This window comes from Labrus bergylta, unplaced genomic scaffold, assembly GCF_963930695.1.
Source record: "Labrus bergylta unplaced genomic scaffold, fLabBer1.1 SCAFFOLD_118, whole genome shotgun sequence".
NCBI classification, from domain to species: domain Eukaryota; kingdom Metazoa; phylum Chordata; class Actinopteri; order Labriformes; family Labridae; genus Labrus; species Labrus bergylta.
Genome location: NW_027077269.1, coordinates 44794 through 62293, shown reverse-complemented (window position 1 = coordinate 62293; position 17500 = coordinate 44794). Strand labels below are relative to the sequence as shown.

General features: G+C 41.4%; 1 protein-coding gene and 1 long non-coding RNA gene across 3 annotated transcripts in view; one reads left to right on the top strand and one right to left on the bottom strand.

Annotated features, from left to right (window-relative positions):
• Positions 1-3688: 3688 nt before the first annotated feature.
• Positions 3689-6404, bottom strand: LOC114920048 (uncharacterized). The gene is made up of 3 exons (XR_010665882.1): positions 6267-6404; positions 4385-6166; positions 3689-3944 (listed from the first exon to the last, which is right to left on the bottom strand). It is a non-coding gene; the product is annotated as an uncharacterized lncRNA (long non-coding RNA).
• The window catches only part of cfdp1 (craniofacial development protein 1), a 15697-nt gene continuing 4487 nt past the window's right edge, over positions 6291-17500 (top strand). For both annotated transcript variants that reach the window (XM_065952305.1, XM_065952306.1), the window contains exons 1-5: positions 6291-6431; positions 8281-8404; positions 8511-8751; positions 8893-8996; positions 17353-17487. In XM_065952305.1, coding sequence (XP_065808377.1) covers positions 6362-6431; positions 8281-8404; positions 8511-8751; positions 8893-8996; positions 17353-17487 — 674 coding nt within the window. In that variant the 5' untranslated portion in view covers positions 6291-6361. The remainder of the gene's footprint in view (positions 6432-8280; positions 8405-8510; positions 8752-8892; positions 8997-17352; positions 17488-17500) is intronic.

Genomic DNA, 17500 nt, shown 5'->3' with positions numbered 1-17500 from the left:
CATGTATCATGTAGTATGTAGTATGCAGCATGTAGTATGTAGTATGTAGCCTTTAGTATGTAGTATGTAGCATGTAGTATGTAGTATGTAGCCTTTAGTATGTAGTATGTAGCATGTAGCCTTTAGTATGTATCATGTATCATGTAGTATGTAGTATGTAGCATGTAGCATGTAGTATGTAGTATGTAGCCTTTAGTATGTAGTATGTAGCATGTAGTATGTAGTATGTAGCCTTTAGTATGTAGTATGTAGTATGTAGCCTTTAGTATGTAGTATGTAGCCTTTAGTATGTATCATGGAGCCTTTAGTATGTATCATGTATCATGTAGTATGTAGTATGTAGTATGTAGCCTTTAGTATGTAGTATGTAGCCTTTAGTATGTAGTATGTAGCCTTTAGTATGTATCATGTAGCCTTTAGTATGTATCATGTATCATGTAGTATGTAGTATGTAGTATGTAGCATGTAGTATGTAGTATGTAGCCTTTAGTATGTATCATGTAGCCTTTAGTATGTAGTATGTAGCCTTTAGTATGTAGTATGTAGCCTTTAGTATGTATCATGTAGTAGGTAGTATGTAGCATGTAGTATGTAGCATGTAGCATGTAGTATGAAGTATGTAGTATGTAGCATGTAGCATGTAGTATGTAGTATGTAGTATGTAGTATGTAGCCTTTAGTATGTAGTATGTAGTATGTAGCCTTTAGTATGTATCATGTAGCCTTTAGTATGTATCATGTATCATGTAGTATGTAGTATGTAGCATGTAGCATGTAGTATGTAGTATGTAGTATGTAGTATGTAGCCTTTAGTATGTATCATGTAGCCTTTAGTATGTATCATGTGGTATGTAGTATGTAGTATGTAGTATGTAGTATGTAGTATGTAGCCTTTAGTATGTAGTATGTAGTATGTAGCCTTTAGTATGTAGTATGTAGCCTTTAGTATGTATCATGGAGCCTTTAGTATGTATCATGTATCATGTAGTATGTAGTATGTAGTATGTAGCCTTTAGTATGTAGTATGTAGTATGTAGCCTTTAGTATGTATCATGTAGCCTTTAGTATGTATCATGTAGTATGTAGTATGTAGCATGTAGTATGTAGTATGTAGCCTTTAGTATGTATCATGTAGTATATAGTATGTAGTATGAAGTATGTAGTATGTACCCTGTAGTATGTAGCATGTAGCATGTAGTAAGTAGTATGTAGTATGTAGCATGTAGCATGTAGTATGTACCCTGTAGTATGTAGCATGTAGTATATAGTATGTAGTATGTACCATGTAGTATGTACCCTGTAGTATGTAGTATGTAGCATGTAGCATGTAGTATATAGTATGTAGTATGTAGTATGTAGTATGTAGTATGTACCCTGTAGTATGTAGTATGTAGCATGTAGCATGTAGTATATAGTATATAGTATGTAGTATGTAGTATGTAGCATGTAGCATGTAGTATGTACCCTGTAGTATGTAGCATGTAGTATATAGTATGTAGTATGTAGTATATAGCATGTAGTATATAGTATATAGTATGTAGTATGTAGTATGTAGCATGTAGTATGTAGTATGTACCCTGTAGTATATAGTATGTAGCATGTAGCATGTAGTATATAGTATATAGTATGTAGTATGTAGTATGTAGTATGTAGCATGTAGTATGTAGTATGTACCCTGTAGTATATAGTATGTAGCATGTAGCATGTAGTATATAGTATATAGTATGTAGTATGTAGTATGTAGCATGTAGTATGTAGCATATAGTATATAGTATGTAGTATGTAGCATGTAGCATGTAGTATGTAGTATGTAGCCTTTAGTATGTAGTATGTAGCATGTAGTATGTTGTATGTAGCCTGTAGTATGTAGTATGTAGCCTTTAGTATGTAGTGTGTAGCCTTTAGTTTGCATCATGGAGCCTTTAGTATGTATCATGTATCATGTAATATGTAGTATGTAGTATGTAGTATGTAGCCTGTAGCCTGTAGTATGTATCATGTAGCCTTTAGTATGTATCATGTATCATGTAGTATGTAGTATGTAGCATGTAGCATGTAGTATGTAGTATGTAGTATGTAGCCTTTAGTATGTAGTATGTAGCATGTAGTATGTAGTATGTGGCCTTTAGTATGTAGTATGTAGTATGTAGCCTTTAGTATGTATCATGGAGCCTTTAGTATGTATCATGTATCATGTAGTATGTAGTATGTAGTATGTAGTATGTAGTATGTAGTATGTAGTATGTAGTATGTAGCCTTTAGTATGTAGTATGTAGCCTTTAGTATGTATCATGTAGCCTTTAGTATGTATCATGTAGTATGTAGTATGTAGCATGTAGTATGTAGTATGTAGCCTTTAGTATGTAGCCTTTAGTATGTAGTATGTAGCCTTTAGTATGTATCATGTAGTAGGTAGTATGTAGCATGTAGTATGTAGCATGTAGTATGAAGTATGTATCATGTATCATGTAGTATGTAGTATGTAGCATGTAGCATGTAGTATGTAGTATGTAGTATGTAGCCTTTAGTATGTATCATGTAGCCTTTAGTATGTATCATGTGGTATGTAGTATGTAGTATGTAGTATGTAGCCTTTAGTATGTAGTATGTAGTATGTAGCCTTTAGTATGTAGTATGTAGTATGTAGCCTTTAGTATGTAGTATGTAGCCTTTAGTATGTATCATGGAGCCTTTAGTATGTATCATGTATCATGTAGTATGTAGTATGTAGTATGTAGTATGTAGCCTTTAGTATGTAGTATGTAGTATGTAGCCTTTAGTATGTATCATGTAGCCTTTAGTATGTATCATGTAGTATGTAGCATGTAGTATGTAGTATGTAGCCTTTAGTATGTATCATGTAGCCTTTAGTATGTATCATGCAGTATGTAGTATGTAGTATGTAGCCTTTAGTATGTATCATGTAGTAGGTAGTATGTAGCATGTAGTATGTAGCATGTAGCATGTAGTATGAAGTATGTAGTATGTAGCATGTAGCATGTAGTATGTAGCATGTAGCATGTAGTATGTAGTATGTAGCCTTTAGTATGTAGCATGTAGTATATAGTATGTAGTATGAAGTATGTAGTATGTACCCTGTAGTATGTAGCATGTAGCATGTAGTATGTAGTATGTAGTATGTAGTATGTAGCATGTAGCATGTAGTATGTACCCTGTAGTATGTAGCATGTAGTATATAGTATATAGTATGTAGTATGTAGTATGTAGCATGTACCCTGTAGTATGTAGCATGTAGCATGTAGTATATAGTATGTAGTATGTAGTATGTAGTATGTAGTATGTAGTATGTAGCATGTAGCATGTAGTATGTACCCTGTAGTATGTAGCATGTAGTATATAGTATATAGTATGTAGTATGTAGTATATAGCATGTAGTATATAGTATGTAGTATGTAGTATGTAGCATGTAGTATGTAGTATGTACCCTGTAGTATGTAGTATGTAGTATGTAGCATGTAGCATGTAGTATATAGTATATAGTATGTAGTATGTAGTATGTAGTATGTAGCATGTAGCATGTAGTATATAGTATGTAGTATGTAGTATGTAGTATGTAGTATGTAGTATATAGCATGTAGTATGTAGCCTGTAGTTGTTAGTACCTACTATTCAGTAGGCAGATATTTGTTCCTACTTCTTCTGATTCATTCAGTAAGGAAGTGACGTCATTTACGTTTCCTGAACCGGCCGCATCCACAGGTTTTTATTTTTTGTTTATTTTTTGTTTATCTTTATTCAAGAAGAGTGATGCTCATATACAGTCAGGTAAACAAAAAACAATATCACAATGTAAATCAAGTAAAAGATTAAATAACTAAATAACATACAGTACATAAAGAACAAATGAAAGACAGTAATATACAGAATATAAAATAAACCAATAAAGACACATTTAAATAGTGACATCATTATTTAAATAGTGAACTCATTATTTAAATAGTTAAATCATTATTTAAATAGTGAACTCATTATTTAAATAGTGACATCATTATTTAAATAGTGAAATCATTATTTAAATAGTTAAATCATTATTTAAATAGTGAACTCATTATTTAAATAGTTAAATCATTATTTAAATAGTTAAATCATTATTTAAATAGTTAAATCATTATTTAAATAGTGAACTCATTATTTAAATAGTTAAATCATTATTTAAATAGTTAAATCATTATTTAAATAGTGAACTCATTATTTAAATAGTGAACTCATTATTTAAATAGTTAAATCATTATTTAAATAGTTAAATCATTATTTAAATAGTGAACTCATTATTTAAATAGTGAACTCATTATTTAAATAGTTAAATCATTATTTAAATAGTGAACTCATTATTTAAATAGTGAAATCATTATTTAAATAGTGACATCATTATTTAAATAGAGGGGGAAAGGTTTTATAATAGTGCAGACTTTTGTTTTATTTTCTGTTGTTAATTTAAAGTAGTGATTTCAGTCGGGACTTTAACTCTAGATTAAAAATTGATTCAAATAATCCACGCTCGTTTGTTTTGTTTTGATTTGGAGGCGCACGTGAAGTGCCGATTTACGTTTTATTTCGCACAGCATTGTGGGTAAAATACAATTCATTTCCTGAAAGGACGCATTCGATCCATACTGCATAAAAGCAGGAAGTTAGTATCCATACTGAAATGTTCAGTATACTGAGGTGGACCCAAAAAATGACCACGAGGGTTCAGACTCCTGAAAAGTACTGACTACTGAACTGTGGATATTCAGAAAGGGCCTGTAAATTTCAGGATGGCTACTAACTTCCAGGTTTTCTGCAGTATGGGTCGGATGCATCCTTCAGTTGTATTTTAACTCCCACAATGCAGTGGGACTTCACGTGCGCCTCCAAAACAAAACTACGAGGATGATGTGGCAGCTTTCAAATGTGAAGTTATTCTTTTTTTTTTTACATGCAATGTGAACTTTTGTATTCTTCACTGAGCCGTGCTGCAGATCACATCTGAGCTGGAAGGAATCAGACGAAGAAGGAACAAATATCTGCCTACTGAACAGCAGAAAATGACTTCTGTTTAGAGGCTCAGGTAACATAAAACAATCTCAGCCTTTAGACTCATCAAATCAAAAGTTCCATGAACGAGTGTTTCTCTAGCCTTGTTTCAAATGCGTACTGCAGTGTGAATAAAAGGTGTCTGTACGTTTTCTTTTTAACCGAGGGGGGGGGGCACATGTAAAGTTCTGACCGTTGGGTTTGGTTGGTGCCGCTGATTTCAGCTGCATGCTGGATGCTTCCAGTGAGTTTTTTCTTGCATTTCTTTCGGGGAGAAAGTTGTTCCTCCTCGTGTTTATTCACCTGTTTGGACATTTTGTGTGATTTAATGGTCATATTTGTTTCACTGGAGGTCAAAGGGTTAACCCGTCATCATTCAGTAGAGTGAGGTATTAAACATTTCATCACCTTCTCAGAGGATTTGTGAAGATGCTCTCTACAGACTGAGTGAAACAGCGCCCTCTGCTGGTCATTTAATGCCAACGACGTTTCATTTCTCCAGATCAGAGTTCAGCTTCAAAATCAACCAGGTAAACTCAGACTATATTTAGAGATTGAAAGCTCACTGCATCAAAAGAGGAGAGATGAACAAAGAAAATAAAGATGGAGGCTTACAAGCCACTGATTTAGATTTCATTAACATTAAAAATGAGCTGAACACGTTTTCAAATCTTTAAGAGGTTTTACTGAAATGTTATTTGACTTTTCAAAGGCTCCCAATTAAATGGTCCCTCTTTCACCAGTATGTCCTTCTATACTGGAAACTTCTTCACAGCTTCACTCCACAAAGCACTCGGATATGGAATAACAGATCTATCAGTGTCAGAAACTAATGGCTGTGTCCCACTTACTGGATATAAATGGCTGCATAATGTTTATTTGAGCCTTAAAATATTAGAAAACATCCATAAATGATGTGAACATGTCTGCCCATTGAAGGGTTAAGTCATTTGAGTCATTAAAAGTCCAAAGACTCTGTCAGTCATCGCTAACACTGGAGTATAAAATAAAAACAGAACTTCCACTCCCGTCCTGTAGGTGGCGGTAATCCATCTCAGTATCGCTTCATCGTCGAACAAAGGAAGCGCAGAAGGCGAAGGGCGGTTTGAGTCTTCCAGCTTGCCGTCGGGCTGCAGGAAATCACATTGTGAGAAACGCGACAGTTGAATCAGTTTCATACATTTTCACACTCTGAGTTTATTCTCATCTGACGCAGAATTAAAAAACCACCTTTGAGCTTCCTTCTTTCCGTTTAGTCGGTGTTTGTTTCCGTGTGTGTGAAGCTGGAAGTGGATTTACCGTAACTCCGAGAGTTTTCCTCCACAATGATGAACTATTCTGACTACGACTCTGACGGATACTCTTCTAATGAAGACGTAGACTACGTCCCTTCAGGTGAGGAGCACACACACCTGGCGTTAGCTTCCAGGGAGCTAACTGGCGCTAACAACACAGGAGACACCTGCAGCCGAGCACTCACGCGCTTTTGAGTTGCGCGTGTGTTAAAGACATTACGGTATAACAACTAGTTTCAAAATAAAAGCCCACTACTGGCTTGTGTCTCGTCTTTACAATTGGAGGCAGAGCCATATCAACGATCTTTTAAATGGCTCTGGAATACAGGAAATAACAGGAAACTCTGATGGAGAATTTCTAAAAGCCAGTTGAAATATCAGAAATAAGTAATCAGAATCAGAAATACTTTATTAATCCCAGGGGGGAATTTGTTTGCAGCTAAATTAAGATTAATATTCAAACTAAACTTGTGTTTTAGTTTAATTCAGACTGATGTTCAAGACTTCACAATGTAAATCAGAAAATATCGAGAGTGCTTGATATGAAATATGAAAAAAATTAACATTACTGTTAAATTTCAATTTGAGATTAGAATAAATCCCCAATTTCCACCATCTTATTTTCAGTTTTTATTTTTTTTTAATTTATCTTATTTTAGAACTAAAATGAGGCTGTGCAACGTTTATTTTTAATCTCAAATCAAAACAAGACAGGAATATCGATTATTTATCACATTTCAGAACACTTTAATTTGAAATCCCATAACAATCAGTCCAGATTTGGGCTGAATGTCATTGTGAGTTCATGAACTACCAGCCTGAACTGAAACGAGTTGGTGGAAAATAGGAGGTTATTTGTAGTCTTAAATTAAAACAAGACATGAATGTATTTTATTTTCCGTTTTTCGGATGGCCATTATTTTGAAGTTCCAAACCAGATTGACTTGATTTTGGCTGAATTACATTGTGAGGTTGTGTCCTATGAGTCTGAACTAAAATGGGTTTAAATTACATTAGTAACAGCTGCAACTGTTACTAAATACTGATATTCCAAAGGGCTTTTATATTGAAAGTCCCCATGAAATTGTCTTGTTAATTCCTCTATTCAAGCCAGCCTCAACTTCTAAAACCATAGATATGCCAGTGTGGGCTTTTATTTTGAAACTAGTTGTTGCGGGCTCTTACCGTAATGCTTCTAAGACAAAGTGAGGGCTTGACTACCATCAGGAGAGAATCAACAACACGAGTGAAACCTCAAAGTCTTTAAAATGAAGAGAAATAAATCATATTTATGAAGCAGTCTTTATTACGTCATTGATTACGTCATTGGCTGTTTGGCCCGTTGTTTATGTTATGTTATCTTTATTTCTTTATTGTTTACAGATACATTTAGGTTGTCAAATATCCCGATACGTCGATACTTTTTCATACCAAGAATGTTAAAATGATACGATCTGTTTTTGTAAATGATCGATGTTATAAAATCTTAATATTTCAAACCAAAAGCTGCCGTATTGTAATTCAACACATCACAGCAGGTGTTGGATTATATTGACAGGTGTTTTTGATTTCTTGTTATTAACAAAGATCAGTGACACACCTGTGAATCATTCTTAGTGTACTAGCCGAAAATGGTAAAATAAAATACTGAATATATTTGTAGTCATTATGGTGGTGCTCTGGTTTTCCTTCAGGTCAGATAACAAGGTGTAGCGGCTTCATGTGAGGGACATCTGGGGTAGTGGAGGGGGGAGGAGGGGTGGATTCAGAAGCCCCAAATCAGAAGCAAATCAATCCTGGTGGGATCACAACGGAGGACTGCTCAGCGGTTTGTCCCTCACAGGATGTGGTAGCCTGCGGGGGTATTTTTGGTCTCTTTCTTTTACTTTCCATCTTTCACATTCTGTATTTCTTTTCCCCCCTCGGCCTCCTGCTCTCTTCCACTGCAGATGATAACCTCAGTGAGGACGACATTAACGAATGTGAGAGGGAGGAGCCTCTGAGCCGAGACGACGGCGTCCCGCATCCTGACAAAGTGGGCAAGAGGAAGAAGAAGAAAGATATCAGCGTGAGGTGAGAGATGGAGCTTTATGTCACTCAGTGAGGACGATCCTCTCTCAAAGATCAAAAGATCAAACATTCCTCAGGTGAAGAAGCTGACCATGACTTTTGTTCACAGGAAGAGGAAGAAAGGAGTCCTGAAAGTCGACGAAGAAGAAGGGGAGGGCGGAGACGCCGCAGAGGAGGCTCAGCAGCCGCCGCAGGAGGACGAGGACGAGGACGAGGAACCCGCCAAGAAGGAGAAAGACGACGCAACACAGAAGAAGAAAACGGACGACCTCTGGGCCAGCTTCCTGTCTGACGTCGGGTCCAGACCCAAAGAGTCCACAGCGCCCCCCCAGCCCAGCAGCACACGCACGGTAAACACGAGCGCTCACTGTGGTGGTGTGAAGCTGTGGAGGGGTCACAGAGCGCCTTGTTGTAGGTCGAGGATCAGACATGTTGGACTCGGGTCATCGTGTGCGTGTGTGATTCTCGTCTGTTGTGTTTTTGTTTCTCAGGTCGATTCCTCGCCGTCGACGATCACTCCTTCGAGAACGGAGACTAAAGAGCCGGCTAAAGTCACCATCACCAAAGTGTTCGACTTCGCTGGAGAAGAAGTAAGGTAAGATGTGATGAGTCCTCGTGGTTATCCACAGTCTGACTTCCTGTAAGGAGAGAAACACACACTCACTCTTAAAGGGACACTTCACCATGAAACATGAGTCTGTGTTGACTTTGGGTCATATGTGTAGAAATGTGAAATACATTTTGAAGTTGGTGCCTTCTTGACTGAGAAAAGACAGAAAGTGACTTTTTGGCTCATGGATGAAAGACAACAACTCCCAGAATGCACAGCTCCGCCCCAGCTCCAGCCGGCCCCGGCTCCTCGTTCCAGCCGCCGCCGACAGGCCGGTCTTGTGCCCCCTGTTCCTCCATCAGCCTCGACTGCTCGCCGCTATACTGCAGCTCGTAGAGATAGACACAAACATCTGACTCAACACAGGACTTCACAACCCCCTTCATCCATCTCACTTTGAAGATGAAACATACGATCATACCCCCCCCCCCCCCCCAACGGCCCCCCCTTGCAGGTCAAGTTAATGAAAACAAAATATATATATATATATTTAGATTTATTTTGGGGTGTTTTTGTGCCTTTATTGTAGAGATAGGATAGAGGATAGTGGATAAGAAGTCATTAAGGATAGCTTTCAGATAGAACAGGGCAGCTGCCATTACAAGTAACACATGAACAGAGATTCCTTCAAGTGTTTGTGTCGGCGTCCGTCTGACTCCTCCCCCCTCCCCCCCCCCCCCAAAAGCTGTAAACCTAGGGGAAACCCTGTCATACTTGTGTTATTCTCATCTTTATCCATAGAGCCTGTTAGCATAGCTTCCAAGCAATATAGTGGACGTTGAGTTTAGATTCTGCGAGTGAGGTCCCGCCCACTGATCTGTGATTGGTCTGTAGCTTCAGTAGGTCAGTGGGTGTCCAAACAGAAGAAGTGAACGTGGAATCTCCTCATTTCAACCTTTGAAGGTTTTCATGACTCACCTGCTTCATGGGAAAGTTGGATGTGCGGACACTTCCTTTAAAACAAAGTTGCTCTCCTTTAGAAGTCAGCTTTCACATTGACCACTAGGTGGTGCCACTCACACACGGATGCAGTCTGTGTGTGAGTGTGTGTGTGTGTGTGTGTGTGTGTGTGTGTGTGTGTGAGTGTGTGTGTGTGTGTGTGTGTGTGTGTGTACAGAGTGAGATCAGAGCAGTGTTGATGTAGCTCATGCTCAAGGTTCAAGGTCTCTTGATCTGTACCGAGAAAGATAAACATTGATTCTAACATCATCCTGTCTGTAGCTCGTCTCTCTCTCTCTGTATGATTCTAACATCATCCTGTCTGTAGCTCGTCTCTCTCTGTATGATTCTAACATCATCCTGTCTGTAGCTCGTCTCTCTCTCTGTGTGATTCTAACATCATCCTGTCTGTAGCTCGTCTCTCTCTCTGTGTGATTCTAACATCATCCTGTCTGTAGCTCGTCTCTCTCTGTATGATTCTAACATCATCCTGTCTGTAGCTCGTCTCTCTCTCTCTGTATGATTCTAACATCATCCTGTCTGTAGCTCGTCTCTCTCTGTGTGATTCTAACATCATCCTGTCTGTAGCTCGTCTCTCTCTCTGTGTGATTCTAACATCATCCTGTCTGTAGCTCGTCTCTCTCTGTATGATTCTAACATCATCCTGTCTGTAGCTCGTCTCTCTCTCTGTATGATTCTAACATCATCCTGTCTGTAGCTCGTCTCTCTCTCTGTATGATTCTAACATCATCCTGTCTGTAGCTCGTCTCTCTCTCTGTGTGATTCTAACATCATCCTGTCTGTAGCTCGTCTCTCTCTGTGTGATTCTAACATCATCCTGTCTGTAGCTCGTCTCTCTCTCTGTGTGATTCTAACATCATCCTGTCTGTAGCTCGTCTCTCTCTCTGTGTGATTCTATCATCATCCTGTCTGTAGCTCGTCTCTCTCTGTGTGATTCTAACATCATCCTGTCTGTAACTCGTCTCTCTCTCTGTGTGATTCTAACATCATCCTGTCTGTAGCTCGTCTCTCTCTGTGTGATTCTAACATCATCCTGTCTGTAGCTCGTCTCTCTCTGTGTGATTCTAACATCATCCTGTCTGTAGCTCGTCTCTCTCTCTGTATGATTCTAACATCATCCTGTCTGTAGCTCGTCTCTCTCTGTGTGATTCTAACATCATCCTGTCTGTAGCTCGTCTCTCTCTCTGTGTGATTCTAACATCATCCTGTCTGTAGCTCGTCTCTCTCTCTGTGTGACATCATCCTGTCTGTAGCTCGTCTCTCTCTCTGTGTGACATCATCCTGTCTGTAGCTCGTCTCTCTCTCTGTGTGACATCATCCTGTCTGTAGCTCGTCTCTCTCTGTGTGATTCTAACATCATCCTGTCTGTAGCTCGTCTCTCTCTGTATGATTCTAACATCATCCTGTCTGTAGCTCGTCTCTCTCTCTGTGTGATTCTAACATCATCCTGTCTGTAGCTCGTCTCTCTCTCTCTGTGATTCTAACATCATCCTGTCTGTAGCTCGTCTCTCTCTCTGTATGATTCTAACATCATCCTGTCTGTAGCTCGTCTCTCTCTCTGTGTGATTCTAACATCATCCTGTCTGTAGCTCGTCTCTCTCTCTGTGTGATTCTAACATCATCCTGTCTGTAGCTCGTCTCTCTCTCTGTGTGATTCTAACATCATCCTGTCTGTAGCTCGTCTCTCTCTCTGTGTGATTCTAACATCATCCTGTCTGTAGCTCGTCTCTCTCTCTGTGTGATTCTAACATCATCCTGTCTGTAGCTCGTCTCTCTCTGTGTGATTCTAACATCATCCTGTCTGTAGCTCGTCTCTCTCTCTGTATGATTCTAACATCATCCTGTCTGTAGCTCGTCTCTCTCTCTCTGTGATTCTAACATCATCCTGTCTGTAGCTCGTCTCTCTCTGTGTGACATCATCCTGTCTGTAGCTCGTCTCTCTCTCTCTGTATGATTCTAACATCATCCTGTCTGTAGCTCGTCTCTCTCTCTGTATGATTCTAACATCATCCTGTCTGTAGCTCGTCTCTCTCTCTCTGTATGATTCTAACATCATCCTGTCTGTAGCTCGTCTCTCTCTCTGTATGATTCTAACATCATCCTGTCTGTAGCTCGTCTCTCTCTGTATGATTCTAACATCATCCTGTCTGTAGCTCGTCTCTCTCTGTGTGATTCTAACATCATCCTGTCTGTAGCTCGTCTCTCTCTCTGTGTGATTCTAACATCATCCTGTCTGTAGCTCTTCTCTCTGTATGATTCTAACATCATCCTGTCTGTAGCTCGTCTCTCTCTGTATGATTCTAACATCATCCTGTCTGTAGCTCGTCTCTCTCTCTGTGTGATTCTAACATCATCCTGTCTGTAGCTCGTCTCTCTCTGTATGATTCTAACATCATCCTGTCTGTAGCTCGTCTCTCTCTCTGTGTGATTCTAACATCATCCTGTCTGTAGCTCGTCTCTCTCTGTGTGATTCTAACATCATCCTGTCTGTAGCTCGTCTCTCTCTCTGTATGATTCTAACATCATCCTCTCTGTAGCTCGTCTCTCTCTGTGTGATTCTAACATCATCCTGTCTGTAGCTCATCTCTCTCTGTGTGACATCATCCTGTCTGTAGCTCGTCTCTCTCTGTGTGATTCTAACATCATCCTGTCTGTAGCTCGTCTCTCTCTCTCTGTGATTCTAACATCATCCTGTCTGTAGCTCGTCTCTCTCTCTGTATGATTCTAACATCATCCTGTCTGTAGCTCGTCTCTCTCTCTGTATGATTCTAACATCATCCTGTCTGTAGCTCGTCTCTCTCTCTGTATGATTCTAACATCATCCTGTCTGTAGCTCGTCTCTCTCTCTGTATGATTCTAACATCATCCTGTCTGTAGCTCGTCTCTCTCTGTGTGACATCATCCTGTCTGTAGCTCGTCTCTCTCTGTGTGATTCTAACATCATCCTGTCTGTAGCTCGTCTCTCTCTCTGTATGATTCTAACATCATCCTGTCTGTAGCTCGTCTCTCTCTGTGTGATTCTAACATCATCCTGTCTGTAGCTCGTCTCTCTCTGTGTGATTCTAACATCATCCTGTCTGTAGCTCGTCTCTCTCTCTGTATGATTCTAACATCATCCTGTCTGTAGCTCGTCTCTCTCTGTGTGATTCTAACATCATCCTGTCTGTAGCTCGTCTCTCTCTGTGTGATTCTAACATCATCCTGTCTGTAGCTCATCTCTCTCTGTGTGACATCATCCTGTCTGTAGCTCGTCTCTCTCTGTGTGATTCTAACATCATCCTGTCTGTAGCTCGTCTCTCTCTCTCTGTGATTCTAACATCATCCTGTCTGTAGCTCGTCTCTCTCTCTGTATGATTCTAACATCATCCTGTCTGTAGCTCGTCTCTCTCTCTGTATGATTCTAACATCATCCTGTCTGTAGCTCGTCTCTCTCTGTGTGATTCTAACATCATCCTGTCTGTAGCTCGTCTCTCTCTCTGTATGATTCTAACATCATCCTGTCTGTAGCTCGTCTTTCTCTGTGTGACATCATCCTGTCTGTAGCTCGTCTCTCTCTGTGTGATTCTAACATCATCCTGTCTGTAGCTCGTCTTTCTCTGTGTGACATCATCCTGTCTGTAGCTCGTCTCTCTCTGTGTGATTCTAACATCATCCTGTCTGTAGCTCGTCTCTCTCTCTCTGTGATTCTAACATCATCCTGTCTGTAGCTCGTCTCTCTCTCTGTATGATTCTAACATCATCCTGTCTGTAGCTCGTCTCTCTCTCTGTATGATTCTAACATCATCCTGTCTGTAGCTCGTCTCTCTCTGTGTGATTCTAACATCATCCTGTCTGTAGCTCGTCTCTCTCTGTGTGATTCTAACATCATCCTGTCTGTAGCTCGTCTCTCTCTCTGTATGATTCTAACATCATCCTGTCTGTAGCTCGTCTCTCTCTCTGTGTGATTCTAACATCATCCTGTCTGTAGCTCGTCTCTCTCTGTGTGATTCTAACATCATCCTGTCTGTAGCTCGTCTCTCTCTGTGTATGATTCTAACATCATCCTGTCTGTAGCTCGTCTCTCTCTGTGTGATTCTAACATCATCCTGTCTGTAGCTCGTCTCTCTCTCTGTGTGATTCTAACATCATCCTGTCTGTAGCTCGTCTCTCTCTCTCTGTATGATTCTAACATCATCCTGTCTGTAGCTCGTCTCTCTCTCTGTATGATTCTAACATCATCCTGTCTGTAGCTCGTCTCTCTCTCTCTGTATGATTCTAACATCATCCTGTCTGTAGCTCGTCTCTCTCTCTCTGTATGATTCTAACATCATCCTGTCTGTAGCTCATCTCTCTCTGTGTGACATCATCCTGTCTGTAGCTCGTCTCTCTCTGTGTGACATCATCCTGTCTGTAGCTCGTCTCTCTCTGTGTGACATCATCCTGTCTGTAGCTCGTCTCTCTCTGTGTGATTCTAACATCATCCTGTCTGTAGCTCGTCTCTCTCCCTGTGTGATTCTAACATCATCCTGTCTGTAGCTCGTCTCTCTCTGTGTGACATCATCCTGTCTGTAGCTCGTCTCTCTCTGTGTGATTCTAACATCATCCTGTCTGTAGCTCGTCTCTCTCCCTGTGTGATTCTAACATCATCCTGTCTGTAGCTCGTCTCTCTCTGTGTGACATCATCCTGTCTGTAGCTCGTCTCTCTCTGTGTGACATCATCCTGTCTGTAGCTCGTCTCTCTCTGTGTGACATCATCCTGTCTGTAGCTCGTCTCTCTCTGTGTGACATCATCCTGTCTGTAGCTCGTCTCTCTCTGTGTGACATCATCCTGTCGGTCTGAAGGTTTCTGAGCTCGTCTTGTTTCCTGTTTCTTTGTCTTCAGGCTCAGCGAGCTCGTTCAGTAAATTATGAATAAATCCGGATGTTCTTGTTGTCTCTGGTGCACAGACTTTCAGTACATTATGTAGATCTGTGTTTCCCTTCATTTCCAACAACTCCACATTATTTATTCATGCTGCACCTTTTAAAGAAGCACGCAGCCAAAGTCAAAAAGTAGAAAACAACAGATACAGTCTGAACATTAAAAATCACAGCTCACCACACTGATTCAACATTTAGAAACTTTTAAAATACGCTCGGCGCACAACAGGAGACACTTCAGGGTCTTCATGACTTCACCAGGCGCCTCACAGACAGTCGAGGGTTTCCCATAAAATCAGTGTGTGCCGACGCCCAGCAGACAGGAAACATGCTGCCCTCCTCAGTGTTTACATCGCTCTGTGTTTTATTTCTGTAACAAACATGATGGTGGCTGTAATTCATGGGATTGATTATGCATGAGGCGCTGTAATTACACAGGCTCCAGATCAGCACATGGATGATGGTTGTAAGTATTCCCACAGCGACAGTATTCTGCAGGCTGAAACGTGTCTGCCTCCATGTTTGTTCCTCTTTTTAAGTTTGAACCAATAATCAATACTTCAGATCTCATGTTTCCCTCACGTTCATCCTCCTTTAACCTCGGGGATCCTGCGTGAGACGACATTCATCTTTTTACAAACACTCCTCCCTCTCCTCTTCCTCCTCTCTTTCTCCCTCTCCTTCTCTCCTCTCCTCCTCTCCTCCTCCTCCCTCTCCTCTTCCTTGTCCTCTCCTCCTCCTCTCTTTCTCCCTCTCCCTCTCCTCTTCCTCCCTCTCCTCCTCTCTTCCTCCCTCTCCTCTTCCTCCCTCTCTTCCTCCTCCTCTCCTCCTCTCTTCCTCCCTCTCCTCTTCCTCCCTCTCCTCCTCTCTTCGTCCTCCCTCTCCTCCTCCCTCTCCTCCTCTCTTCCTCCCTCTCCTCTTCCTCCCTCTCTTCCTCCTCCTCTCCTCCTCTCTTCCTCCCTCTCCTCTTCCTCCCTCTCCTCCTCTCTTCGTCCTCCCTCTCCTCCTCCCTCTCCTCCTCTCTTCCTCCCTCTCCTCCTCTCTTCCTCCTCTCCTCTCCTCTCTTCCTCCTCTCCTCTCTTCCTCCTCCTCTCCTCTCCTCCCTCTCCTCTCCTCTCTTCCTCCTCTCCTCTCCTCTCTTCCTCCTCTCCTCTCCTCTCTTCCTCCTCTCCTCTCTTCCTCCTCCTCTCCTCTCCTCCCTCTCCTCTCCTCTCTTCCTCCTCTCCTCTCCTCTCCTCTCCTCTCTTTCTCCCTCTCCTTCTCTCCTCTCCTCCTCCTCCCTCTCCTCTTCCTTGTCCTCTCCTCCTCCCTCTCCTCCTCCTCTCTTTCTCCCTCTCCCTCTCCTCTCCCTCCCTCTCCTCCTCTCTTTCTCCCTCTCCTCTTCCTCCCTCTCTTCCTCCTCCTCTCCTCCTCTCTTCCTCCCTCTCCTCTTCCTCCCTCTCCTCCTCTCTTCGTCCTCCCTCTCCTCCTCTCCTCCTCCCTCTCCTCCTCCCTCTCCTCCTCTCTTCCTCCCTCTCCTCCTCTCTTCCTCCTCTCCTCTCCTCTCTTCCTCCTCTCCTCTCCTCTCTTCCTCCTCTCCTCCCTCTCCTCTCCTCTCCTCTCTTCCTCCTCCCTCTCCTCTCCTCTCCTCTCTTCCTCCTCTCCTCTCCTCTCCTCTCCTCTCCTCTCTTCCTCCTCTCCTCTCTCTCCTCCTCTCCTCCTCTCCTCTCCTCTCCTCTCCTCTCCTCCTCCTCTCTCTCCTCCTCTCCTCCTCCCCCTCTCCTCCCTCTCCTCTCTCTGTGTAATTATAGCTGCATATAATCAGCATACATAACAGGCCAAGGCTTTCAGGGCGGCCCTGATGGATGTTAGTGTTTGTGGAGTCTGAGCAGAGCTGATGTTCCCAGAGGACACAACCATGCTTCTTCTTATAGCTGCAATATGGAACCCAGTTTGACCTGATAACTGCTCTCATATCTGGTAAACTGAGGGGCGTCCAAAACGGCTGTGTGGGGGGGGGGGGGGGGGGGTCTTAAAAGCGCCTACCTTCTCTGGTCCAAACAAATCCAGAGCATTCAGGAGCAGAATCTAAAGTTAGAAGGAGGACATACTGGCTGCTGCATTGTTGTCAGAGAAGCCAGCACTTCAACATAGCATGTTTCCTTAATGATCAGATAGTAAGATACCTTTATCATCTCACTCTCTACACAGCTCACTGAGTGGACCTTTAATCTGAACAATTTTCTTTTTTTTAGATCCACATATAAGTACATATTTTTATTTGCTTCAAGTCCATGCACATGTTGTTCACTTCAAAGTTTTTATTTTTTACCTGTTTGACTTGAGTTGTGTGTGTGTGTGTGTGTGTGTGTGTGTGTGTGTGTGTGTGTGTGTGTGTGTGTGTGTGTGTGTGTGTGTGTGTGTGTGTGTGTGTGTGTGTGTGTGTGTGTGTGTGTGTGTGTGTGTGTGTGTGTGTGTGTGTGTGTGTGTGTGTGTGTGTCAGGGTGAATAAAGAGGTGTCGGCAGACTCCAAGGAGGCGAAGATTTATCTGAAGAGTCAGAGCAGCAAACAGGAAGAGAACATTGAAGAAGAGAAGCAGAGCTCATCACCCAGCAGATCTCCTCCTCCAGGGCCCAGGTACACACACACA